The sequence below is a fragment of the Macadamia integrifolia genome, chromosome 6 (genome assembly GCF_013358625.1).
Source record: "Macadamia integrifolia cultivar HAES 741 chromosome 6, SCU_Mint_v3, whole genome shotgun sequence".
Classification (NCBI taxonomy): domain Eukaryota; kingdom Viridiplantae; phylum Streptophyta; class Magnoliopsida; order Proteales; family Proteaceae; genus Macadamia; species Macadamia integrifolia.
Genome location: NC_056562.1, coordinates 37631563 through 37644166, shown reverse-complemented (window position 1 = coordinate 37644166; position 12604 = coordinate 37631563). Strand labels below are relative to the sequence as shown.

At 38.4% G+C, this 12604-nt stretch overlaps 1 protein-coding gene across 7 annotated transcripts in view; it reads left to right on the top strand.

Moving 5' to 3' along the window:
* Positions 1-289: 289 nt before the first annotated feature.
* Positions 290-12604, top strand: part of LOC122081811 (histone-lysine N-methyltransferase ATX5-like) — an 18989-nt gene continuing 6674 nt past the window's right edge. For 4 of the 7 annotated variants that reach the window (XR_006141228.1, XR_006141229.1, XM_042649133.1 and 1 more), the window contains exons 1-15: positions 290-649; positions 759-2279; positions 2443-2498; positions 2582-2795; positions 6050-6175; positions 6286-6354; positions 6451-6519; positions 6638-6729; positions 6794-6898; positions 8327-8462; positions 9873-9978; positions 10103-10202; positions 10326-10450; positions 10885-11030; positions 11483-11587. Coding sequence is in view for 5 of the 7 variants with exons in the window: in XM_042649133.1 (XP_042505067.1) it covers positions 1239-2279; positions 2443-2498; positions 2582-2795; positions 6050-6175; positions 6286-6354; positions 6451-6519; positions 6638-6729; positions 6794-6898; positions 8327-8462; positions 9873-9978; positions 10103-10202; positions 10326-10450; positions 10885-11030; positions 11483-11587 (2490 nt within the window). In the remaining 2 variants the exon portion in view is untranslated. The remainder of the gene's footprint in view (positions 650-758; positions 2280-2442; positions 2499-2581; positions 2796-6049; positions 6176-6285; positions 6355-6450; positions 6520-6637; positions 6730-6793; positions 6899-8326; positions 8463-9872; positions 9979-10102; positions 10203-10325; positions 10451-10884; positions 11031-11482; positions 11588-12604) is intronic. The other 3 variants (XM_042649135.1, XM_042649134.1, XM_042649132.1) reach the window with 2 other exon arrangements.

The window sequence follows — 12604 nt, the reverse complement described above, 5'->3', positions numbered from 1 at the left end:
ACTTCTAATGTAAATATGAAAAATCGAAATCGGGACAAGTAATAATCCAATAACGGACCGATAATTGCCTGTTAAGGCAACCCGACACCAGACCGAACCGAACCAATGAATAGACACACCTCTAGAAGCAGGTTGCCTTGGTTATGCTGGACCCAATTAATTTGCCACGTGGCTAATTTGCTGGCTGCGTTGCGACATGTGAGGTGAGAGAGTGAGACTAGAAGCAGGTTGCCTTGGTTAAAAACCCCAAAATTCAAACACTGAACCACTTGTATTTGGCGTTACAATTTATTTGGAGGAATCCAAAAAATCCATGGAAACTGGTACAAACAAGTACAACCATGAAAATGGAGCTCTGCGTAAGCATTCGATCCACTAGGCATTGCTGGAAAGTTGCAGAGGATTTCGATTCCGAACTCTGAACCCATATAGTCTATAGGAGCTTGCACGGATATCTAGCAATGTGGATTGGAACGTTAGCAACGCTTTAAAGATCGAGACATTTCACTAATTGCTCATCCTGAGTTCTTGGTTACACGTTACTGTTGTCTTCTTCGCGTTTTCAGTTTATTTTGGATTTGGATGAGGAGTTTTGGAGTCCAAAACGAACCAGAAGGTCCAGATCCTTAGTAACGGACGCACAATACTAGTATGTAAATGTTTTTTTCTAATATTTTTCTTCTTTTAATATTATTTTCTTTAAGGCTGCAAATATATAAATGATTATAAAGTAATCCCGTGTATTCCCCTCGACGCAGAAGGCAGTTGGAGGCTTGGAGCTGGTCACACAGATCCCCTAATCCTTCAACCGCTCAAATTCGTCTCTGCAAATTCTTCTCATTTTCTTGAAATCGTTTCTCCTCTGGAAATTACTCGTTTCTCAGTCTTCGTTGAACATTGGAACCTCTCCATCGTTCTCCGTACATTCGTTGGGAAATCCCTTTCTATCGGTGGAGTACGCAGAGAGGTTTGATTCGTTATCTGAATTGAGGTTTCTTGTGGCGGTGTTAGATTTGTTTGTAGTTTATATTGGCGTCGGAAGAGAGTTTTGCGTTTTCTGTGCTGGAGAAGGTGGTTTCTGAACGGGAAAACATATCGTAGAATGTCGAATTTCGTTGGCTTTTGATTCGATCCTTAATCAAGGGTTTTCCAGCGGAGGTAGGGTTTCTTATCGGAATCGAGAGAGGAATTTGCCTTTGTTTTGGTTTTGGTTATCGTTTTAATTGGTGATAGCGAGGATGATTATCAAACGGAATTTGAAATCCAAAATGCCTACTCTCAAGCGGTGTAAACTAGGAGAACCTGGTTTTGAAGACGATGAGAGTTCAGGGGTTCCAAAGAAACGGAAGACGAATGGGTATTGCCCGCTTGATCTGCTAGGCGAGGTCGCCGCTAGCAGAATTCCGGAAACTGGTTTTGGATTTCGTCGAAGGTTTGGTAATGATGGCGAGGAGTTCAGCAGTCTCGCAGCTTCGTGGTGCACTGAAGTCTCTTACTGCCCAGGCGAGGTGGAGTCTGAACCAAGGAGACGACAGGGTTGGAGAGTGAAGAATCACAGTGCAGAGGTTTTCCGTCCACCACTAGTCAAAACGGCTCGAGGTCGCGTTCAGGTACTTCCCTCTCGTTTCAACGACTCGGTTCTCGATCCTTGGAAGAAGGAGAAGACCAAAACCATTGCCTCTGAACGCATATTCACAACTGAAGCAGCATTATGCAAAAAGGAGAAATTTAACTGTAAAATTCCAAAATTCGATAATCGGATCACCAAGAAACAACGGAAGGAGGATAAGTTCGCGTGGCAAAGCCCCAAACTCGCTCCATTGTACAGAGATGAAGCAGACGAAGAAGACGAGGAAGAAGAAGAAGAAGAAGCAGAAGAAGAAGAAGACGACGACGAAGAAGAGGAAGAAGAAGAAATGGGAAATCTGGGGTTCAAGAGTTTTGACATTAGGAAGTATTCTAGCTCCCGTAGCTCTCTTACATCTCTTCACGAGCCGCTGACCGAAGTGATAGAGGTTGAAGAGCCCCTCAGGATTTTCGACCTGACATGCAGAGATAGGTCGTTAAAGGAAAACAATGAGAAACGGAAGGGCTTCTACAGGCCGGAGGACTTTGTCCTAGGCGATATAGTTTGGGCAAAATCGGGAAAGAGGTATCCTGCATGGCCTGCCATCATCATTGATCCGATGTTGCAAGCTCCTGAAAGAGTCTTGAATTCTTGTGTTGCGGGAGCTATTTGTGTAATGTTCTTCGGATTCTCTGGAATTGGAATAGAAAGGGTAACCTACTTTGAATTCTCCCTTGCTCTCTCTGGTTATTTTACTTGCTTGTCTTGCATTATTTATTACCAAGATTTGTTCATTACGATTCAATTGAAATGAATAACCATTTTAGTACCAGAAATTTATTAAGTATGATTCTCATGTGATTGGTGATGAGCAGGACTATGCATGGGTAAAGCATGGGATGATTTTTCCGTTTATAGATTATCTGGACAGGTGTGTAGAAATAAGATATATGTTAACTCGAACTTCAATTGCAATTAAGAAAGCACTTTAAGGGGAAAATTTCGTTCATTCAGATTTCAGGGGCAGACTCAGTTGCACAAGAGCAAGCCCAGTGATTTTCGGATGGCTATAGAGGAGGCATTTTTGGCAGAACATGGTTTTATGGAGGTATTGACAGAAGAGGCAAACACAGTGGCTGGGCAGTCAGCTTACCAACAGTCTATTCCTAGAGGTGCTCAAGAGGCCACTGATTCAAATCAGGATCAGGAATGTAATTCTCAGAACAAGGCAAGTTCTTTTGTTCCAGCCCCTTATCTCTCCATCCTGTAATTGGGGTCACGACAGTGTTTTTAAACCTCCATTCAATAACTGGATCCTTTTTTTCAATGCCTTTTATTTTCAATTTTTAATTAATAAAGAAAATTTTCCTGCCCGGGGGTGTAGCCTCCGCTAGCATCCCCACCTCTCTCTCTCTCTCTCTCTCTCTCTCTCTCTCTCTCCTCCCCCCATGAAATGACCTCTCTGGCCCCTGCTAATTGAATTGGCAGGGGGCGCTCATTGGTTGTCACCAGCCTGTGTAGTGGACTGCTCACATAGCCTCTGCTACCGGGCAGGAAACACCCTCCCTTTAATTAATTATAATGACAGAAATATTCAGAACATGGAGGTCCAAATTCTGTATTTGTGTGTAATTTTAGGCCTTGGATATGTGGAAAGCAGTAATTGATTGCATAAATCTGTGGGTCTGAAGGGAATTTGATCACTGTCTTGCTGAGATAGAACATAAATCAATGCTTGAGATTCTGAAATGGGGAGTTTGGGGTCAAGAAAGTGATAAGACAACTAGCTTTCATGATGTTTACTATGCTGTGATGTTTACATGTTTTCAAGGCTTATCTTTCTTCTATTGTTTTGAATAGGGAAGATATATTATATTTTAACACTCCTTCCAAACCCCCCCAACTCTCCCTCCTCCGTAAAGGCAAGATTTGATCTCAAGACCTTGCTATAACTATTTGAGGCCCTTACCAGCCACACTTGCCAGAATCTTCTTATCTTCCAACCCTCGGGAATTTTTTGGTGGAAATGTAAGGAAATTGAGCATGGAGTGAAGGAATTGAAACACAAGAGTTACAGTCTTGGGAATGGCGTATCTATGCTTACAAACGGCTCATACACCAATTGTAAATGATGGACATGATCCCAGATAATAATTTCTCAATCACACTGCTAGAAATGAAGCTAGGAAGTGTGTGGGGAAAGCAAGGGCTGAGAAATATGATGATCTGTATAAAAACCTTAATACTAGGGAACGGGAAAAAGAGATATGTAGGATAACTAAAATAAGAGAAAGGATGAGTAAGGATTTGGACCATGCTAGATGCATTAAGAGCGAGGATGGTAGAGTAATGAGGATATTATAAGAGATGGGGTGATTATTTTTACAACCTACTAAATGGAGAGACCTTGACTGATAGGAAGGACCCAGAAATGGAGGGGCATAGACATCAATCCAACACATCTCATGGACATTTACTGTAGGTTGGTGAAATTGATGTTAAAGAGGCCACACAAAGGATGAATGTAGGTAGAACACCGGAACCGGATGAAATCCCAATTGAAGTGTGGAAAGGGAGAACATGGAGTGTCTTGGCTAACCAAACTAATTAACAAGATTTTGAGCACAAAGACTGTGCTAGATGAGTGGAGGAGAAGCATTGTAGTTCTGATTTTTAAGAACAAAAGTGATATTCAGAATTGTAATAACTATAGAGGTATAAAACTAATGAGTCATATTATGAAACTTTGAGAAAAGGTTATTGAAGTCCATCTAAGAGAGAAAACTAAGGTAACGGAGAACCAATTTGTTTTTATGCCAGGAAGATGCACGACAAAAGCTATTTACCTCCTAAGGAGGCTTATGGAAGTATTTAGAGTCCACAAAAAGGACCTTCACATGGTCTTCAGTGACCTAGAGAAAGCCTATGACAGAGTATCGAGAGAGCTCATTTGGCATGTCCTAGAGAAGAGAAGGGGTGTGAATAACTATATGGATAAATTAAGGACATGTATGAGGGAGTAGTGATGAGTGTCAAAACAACAGAGGATCAAAGTAACGAATTCTCAATTACTATTGGGCTACATCAAGGATCAACTCTAAGCTCTTATTATTTGCACTCATAATATATGATTTAACCAGGCACTTACAAGATCCGGTTTCGTGGTGTATGCTATTCGCTGATGATATTGTTTTGATAGACGAAACAGTGGAAGGGATTAATACTAAACTGGAACTATGGAGATCAAACTTGAAATCAAAAGGTTTTATGATAAGTAGAGCGAAGACAAAGTATATGATGTGCCCCTTCAGTCAAACTAGGGGAGGGGAGGGGAGGGGAGGGGAAGGAGTGGTGAAACTTGGGGAATGACAGCTACCCCAGAGTGACTGTTTTAAATACTTGGGGTCCATCATTAACAAAGAGGGTGACATAGAGGATGATGTTGCCCATAGAATTAAAGTGGGATGGATGAAATGGAGAGGTGCGTCAGAGTGCTATGTGACAAAAGAATTCTTGTTAAACTAAAGGGAAAATTCTACAGGACATTTATACAACCAGCTATGACATATGGAGTGGAGTGTTGGGCAGTCAAGAAGATTAATTTGAATAAAATTAATGTAGCGGAGATGAGGATGTTGAGGGGGATGTGTGGCAAGACCAGGAGAGATAGAATAATGAATGATTATATTAGAAAAGAGGTGGAGGTTGCACCAATCTAGGACAAACTCATGTGATCTCCTCATCTAGCATCTTGTGGTTGTCAGAAAGAAAGCTATCTTATTCCATTGATCAACATAGAGCTGAGTGGTGGAGATTGTGAAACCTCAGGAGTCGAGATATATGATATCTAGGAGCAATGGGGAAAGTACTTCGCGGGTGTAGCATATGAGAATTTCAGAGGGGATTAGGGGGTTGCATATCATATGCCAAAAATCTGAGCAATGGAGCCAAAAAAACAGTATAAGAAGGAAATGAAGGGGGGGGATACGGACTGACTCTTCCTTTGTGAGTGTTGTCTAATAATTGTAAGGTCTTAATTTTTGCTCAAAGGTCCATGTTGAATGTGTTACCCTAGTGTAGTTAATGCCACATATGCACTTGGTATAGTTTAATGCATGGCTCAACAATCAAAAGTGATGTTAGGAGTACTTTAAAATGTTTGAATCACTGTTTGCCCACCTTTCGTCTGTTTGACTCACTGTGAACTAATAGAAGAGGTGTCATGTGCATGTTCTTAGTAAAAAATTAGGCAAGCTGGAAGCATTGTTATAACTACAGGGAACTATGTCTAGTTGTCAGAATTGAGAAACTGTAATTTACTCTGGGTTCCGATTATTCATTTGGATGAAATGATTATGGAGAGTATTGTCGCACTTCATTCATTTGATCATGTGAGTGTGCGTGAGCATGTCTCGATAACTTGGTACATTAGATTTGGCCACAACAATTATGTATACTAATCCAGTTTAGTTTCCTTTTCAGGATGTGCTTGAGAAGAGGAGAGGCACACAATTGTGTGATGGTTGTGGTTTGAGCCTACTGAAAACTGTGAAGAAAAATAAGAGTTCAAATCTTAAGTCCGAGTTTTTATGCAAACATTGTACCAGGGTTTGTATAACATGTCTTAGTTTGGGTGCTTTGATTTAATTGTGTGCCAATTTGCTTGTACATGTCCTACAGTTTTGCCTCATTTCTTGGTCAAATCTACTCTTATGCAGTTACTAAAATCAAAACAATATTGTGGCATATGCAAGAAGATTTGGCATCACTCTGATGGTGGGAGTTGGGTGAGCCAATCTACAAATCTAATGAACACTCTCTCTCTCTTGCCAGTTTAAAAATTTATTATATAGTTTGCTGTTTTTACTTTCTCATTGAATTAGGTTCGCTGTGATGGATGTAAAGTTTGGGTTCACGCTGAGTGTGACAAAATTTCCAGTAACCTTTTTAAGGTTTGGATATTGCTTAACACTGACATTGATTTATCTTCCATGGTTTTGTTTGCTAATATCTATCATCCCTAAGAGTATGAAGGATGAGGTTACTGATTTTAGTTATTATACATCAAAGGATCTTGAAGACACTGATTATTACTGCCCCAATTGCAAAGCGAAGTTTAACTTTGAATTATCAGATTCAGAAATATGGCAGACTAAACAGAGGTACCTTCTCGAACTGCTTTTTGGATGTTTGCCTTTTTATCTTTTGTTCATAAAGATTTTGCAGTTTGTGGGACAGATCCACCAAAAACACTGGGCAATTACTCCTTCCGGATAAGATAACTGTTGTGTGCAGTGGCATCGAAGGGACATATTTTCCAAGATTTCATTTGTAAGAATCAGTTACTTCATTACTGCTCTCTCTCTCTCTCTCTCTCTCTCTCTCTCCCTCTCTCTCATTGACCCCCCCAAAAAAAGAAAAAAATAATAATATGTAGAATCTCTTTGTATATTTTTCTTTCCTTTTCCATTTAATTGGCTCTTTTTACATTCTTTCCTCCTGTATTAATTAATACAAAGTTCAGTAGTGGATAGCTTCTTTTTAGGCTTGTATGGTCTCTTAAGTATTTTGTATGGACCTTTTATATGATGTATTGTAACTTTGAGCATTCTTCAGTTTCTCACTTGTTGATGGCATCTCCATAAAGCAGCCAACTCCTGATAGAATTTGCGAAGGATGGCTAAGGTTGAATAATTATGATTCTCTATTGTTATGTCGTGCTTTTGATGTATCAATCAGGGTTTTAAGTATTGGTAAGTATCGTATTGATACGATACTTGTTTTTCAAAAAAAAAATTGCATTGACCAATGCAGTCCGGTACAGGTAAGATATACTTGATATGCCTCCTTTAAACCTGCAAAACAGAAACCATGAGTGAGATACGAAACTGAGCAACTGAAGGCCTGGGAAACTTGTTTTTCCTTTGATATTATCTGGGGGGGAATTCATCTAATATAAAAAATGATCTTAATCTTCACCATTTCAACAAGTTTAGGGGATGTATAGTGCTCAAATCAAGGATCGAGACATATTTGGGTAAAAAGTGGGGTTGCAGATCCCTCTCTCTCTCTCTCTCTCTCTCTCTCTCTCTTGGGGTGGGGGGGTGTGTGGTCAAATCTCTCTTCTTTTTTTTTTTCATCACTAGGTTAGGTAAAAAAGACTCAGATCCTTGCATCAAGCTGATATATATTTATGTATTGCATAATAAGGTGTTTTATGTTTTAAAAATATATTTAATATGTATCATAAGCACATCCATGCATTTCTTGATCATTTCCATGCGTAACTTGCATCTCTCCTATATGTCTCTTAGAATCACCCTTCCGATACGATACCGATACTTAAGTCCTTGGTATCAGTTACAAGCTAACTTAAGAGCTGAATAATCCACTACATTGAATTTACTCTTTTTTCTTCCCTACCTTCATGGCTTCATCTTCCCATGGAGATACTTTGAGGTGAACCTCAAAATTTTCTTCTACTGCTGCTTGTTTTTCTTGCGCATAGCATACTCAGAAGGTTCCATGGACTAGTTTCTGTCCTGTCTTTATCTTCTATGCTTATTGAATTTGAATCACAAGTTCCAATTTTTAAGTAATAATAATAATGGTAGATCTGATTGGTCATTTTGACTTCCTTAGGCTTATATGGCTGGGCCCATTAAGTCTTCATAAATTCTTAGTTTTTGACACTTCCTCCTTTTGACTTTGTGAAGGAACTTTTCTCACTTGTTAATTCTTGTTTGATTTCTGTTTCAGAGTTGTGTGTAGGTGTGGTTCATGTGGAACAGAGAAGCGATCCCTTAGTGATTGGGAAAAACACACAGGTTCCAAAAAGAAAAACTGGAAGACTAGTGTTAAAGTGAAAGGTCCAATGCTACCACTGGAACAATGGGTTTGTACTTGAAGTGGATCTTGTTATTTTCAGCATCCTACTAGATTCCCTTCTGTTACTTACATATTTCTAATTCTAAATCCTTTTACACAAACAAATAGCTTTTTGTAGTGGAAACTGATGATTGTAGCACATGAATATTTCATCTGATAAGTAAAAGTTTAAACTCATTTTTACAACACTTAAACATATTTTCCTTAGATTTTCCCCTTTATGGTGCTTCCATGGCCCGTTGGCTCAAGTCCATGTTAGATAAATTACTTCTTCTTCTTCTTCTACCCCCTCCCTCCTGAACCCCCCCCCTCTCCATGTTAGATAAATTACTTCTCCTTCTTTTACCCCCCCCCCCAAATTTTTCTTGAGGGGGGGTGGGGTTTCAGGAGGGAGGGGGAGAGTTGCTTAGCATTGGCTTAGGCAGATCTTGCTAGACCTTCAAAAAAGTAATAGCAATTTACAACCTTTTCGAAAAAACACAGTAGCATTTTTAGGGCAGTAATCAAAGAGATCCGCTGGAAATTCAGGGACTCTCAAGATGATAAGCTCATTTGCATTGTTGCAAAGTAATTGGCTGCTTCATTCGTTTCTGCATAAATATAAGCCAAATAATTTGTGGAATTTTTAGTTAGACCTCGTGTTTCATATCGTGTGATACCAATAGGGTTCTTTGTCAATTGAGCAGCTTAATTGTAACACACAAAATCTTAAACTCTTTTGATATGGTTACCTCAGCTTGCCTAGCTGAGGGCATAATTAATGGTTCTACAATAGTGAGAGAAAGTATAGTATGCTATGCAACAGACAGTATTGGGACATTCTAGTAGCAAGTAGTAATTGCATCTGTTGCTTGCCTTAAAACACATGCTTAGCAGATCTTAATTTTTTCTATGTCCTGGTCCATGATCTTCTCCTTGCAAGTTACAAAGCTGCTTCAAGGTATAGTATTATGGGGCTCAGTTTGGTTTGCTTACAACGTCAGTTTCTGATCCATATGTCTGATGATAAATCATTATAGGAGTGTAATTGATACATCAGTACTGCATATTGTTTTTTAGAACCTAATATATGTCGAGTCAGAATTAAATAAAATAGGTGCTACAAAGTTGATAATTCACTTGAGCACATTTTAATTCTGATAAAGGTGAAGTTTTGATCCAAAAGCCCTATGGAACTCAATGTTCAGTGCTGCTATTAATTGGCTTTAGAGATTGTGTTGCTATGGAATTATTGGGTTTGTGATGGCTCTAAATTTTCTTTTCTTTTTTTTTCTTTATTTTGTTTGAATAGTTGTCTATGCTTTCCCTATTTGTTAAATGGTACTCTCTTTCTAAGTCTTATTATTTTCTGGAAATGGTGCATGCAACTGCAGTTGCAGTAGAATTTCTTGTTTGTTAATGTCCTTTGATTTTGCAGATGCTGCAAATTGGAGAGTATCACGCAAATGGTCTTGTTTCTGTTACTCCACTTAAACGGCCTTCACTGAAGGTCCGGAAGCAGAAGTTGCTTGATTTCTTGCAAGGTAAAGTTGCTCATCCTAGCACAGAGACTTTTCCTATCTTGTCAGTTGTCATTTATTCCTATTGGCAAGACCTCTGAGATGCCTTTTGGTCAAGGTGGTTAATTTATTTGTTTCACTATGACAGAAAATTACGAACCTGTGCAAGCCAAGTGGACGACAGAACGGTGTGCTGTTTGTAGGTGGGTCGAGGATTGGGATTACAATAAAATTATAATCTGCAACAGGTAGTTCCATTGTACCATTGTCTACTTGAGTGATATGGTCTGGGGTCAAATCAGAATTCTTTTGCAATTTCTTAAGATTATTACTATTCCAAAGATGTATATTAATTAATTTGATGGATTCAGATGTCAAATAGCAGTCCACCAAGAATGCTATGGAGCAAGAAATGTTCGTGATTTCACTTCATGGGTTTGTAGAGCATGTGAAACACCTGATGTAAAACGCGAGTGTTGCCTTTGTCCTGTGAAAGGCATGTTCTCAAGATTTAGCTGAAGCTTGTGATTTGGTCATTTTACTCTTTTTTTTTTTTTTTCGACTCTATTGTTTATATGGGTTTCAAATAAATATTTCCAATGAAGTTCTAAGTTTATTAAATCTTGTGACTGTTCAATAGACGCTCCATAGGCTTTAAAACTATTTTATACTGGAGATTGTAACTTTCTTGGTGCTTCAACGTAAAGTTGTTGGTTGATTCTTACCATGAAAGCAGTTCGGAATTCCATCTTATTATCTTTCCTTTTAACTCTACCAATATTACTATGGATGGTTTTCTATTAAATACAGTTTTCTCCAGTTCTCACCATTTTATGATTTGTGTAAGGTTTTTTATTTTTTTATTTTTATTTGTGTAAGTTGCTTCTACTGATTGGTGACCTTACTATAATTGTACTTTTCCTTCATTAGGGGGTGCTCTGAAGCCGTCTGATATTGATGATCTGTGGGTTCATGTGACTTGTGCATGGTTTCAACCTGAAGTTTCTTTCTCAAGTGATGAGAAGATGGAGCCTGCTGTTGGAATCTTGAGTATTCCATCACATTCTTTTGTGAAGGTAAAAAGGAATAAAGAAAAACTCTCCTGGTTGTCTACGCTGCTTGAGTTGCTTTAGAAAATCTACGATTTCAAGAAATATAAAGATATTGTTTTTATGAGAAGTAGGTTATCTTTCCTTTTCAAATGGATTTTCCCCCTCTCAATATTACATGCATTACACATATGCTCTATTCTGGTTTTCCCTGCAAGAAATCTTTCAAGTCTTTTCTTTGCTAAAATGTTTAGAGGTGGGATTTGTTGAAACGGAAACAGAAGCTTTGCAATCAGTTTGTATTTTTTTCATGATAGTTTGCCTTCAAATAAGTGACATGGCATTATAGGCGCGGACATGTTTTCTTTGGTGATTCTGTTTTCTGGTCTATGTTACCTGGTAGTTCAGCTGAATAATGTAATTATCACTGCTCAATGAATGCCTTCTTAAGTGCTTATCTTATTTGCTGTGGGCTTTAGGTTTGTGTGATCTGTAAGCAAATGCATGGTTCCTGCACACAGTGTTGCAAGTGTTCCACATATTATCATGCAATGTGCGCATCAAGGGCAGGGTATCGCATGGAGGTAATTTGCATAATATGATTAAGCGATGCTATAGAACTTGTGTGATTTTGGATAGGACGCTGCTTTGTGAAAAGAGTTTTGGAGGCTAAATTGCATGATATTTTTATTAGTGCTTGTATATGTACTGTTGTGATCCACTTTTGATTCTGTTATGATTTCTAACAGTTTTTAAGTTGATGAGTATGTGACAGTTGAAGATTGCAAATTACAATTTTAATTACTATGGGAGGGACTACATTTTCTGTAATCTTTCAGTAAAATTCTCTCTGTGTTTCTTTTGCAGGATTTATTGTTTCTATAAGCAATTTAGTGCATTTTACCGAGTCATGTTTACTGTGTCAATTTATGAAGGCACGTCTGTGTCATGATAACCACAAGATAATGGGGATTTCCCTTTCTTCTACAGTTCTACTAGGAAAAGATTAATTCTTTTTATGAGTTCCTATTATCGATTAAGTTCTACATTCCACCTGTCCAATCGTATCATAGGTGGAGAGGTGGTGCTGGCAATTCCTTTCTTTTGTGCCTCTTCCTTTTTCTTTTTTCTTTTATTTATTTATTTATTTATTATTATTATTATTATTTTTAATGAGATGCTTGTTTTGCATTTATGGAAGAAAGAAACGGTTTGAGTATTTGAAGCTTATACTAATTGGTAAATGACTGATGACTGAACTAACTTGACTGATGTGGGATATAATGAAAGAGCTAACCAGCTGTGTAATTGTTAATTTAGGTTCACCAATGAAAAATAAATAAAAGCGAGCCAAGGTTTTAATTCCAGCTCAGAAGTTTTAGGTTTTGTGTATAACTGGTAAGGCTTTATAGATCACACTAGCAGATCAGGGAATCGGGGTTTTAAGTGCTGAAAGGTGAAAATTAAGGTTGGGTATGAAATGAATTGAAGGGGTTCAAAAGGGCTTAAGATGGGCAATGCTAAACTGGGAAAAATAGGAAGGCTTCGGCTGGTTTTTTTCATCTTATTTAATTTTTTTTTTTTTTTTTGGGGTGGGGGCG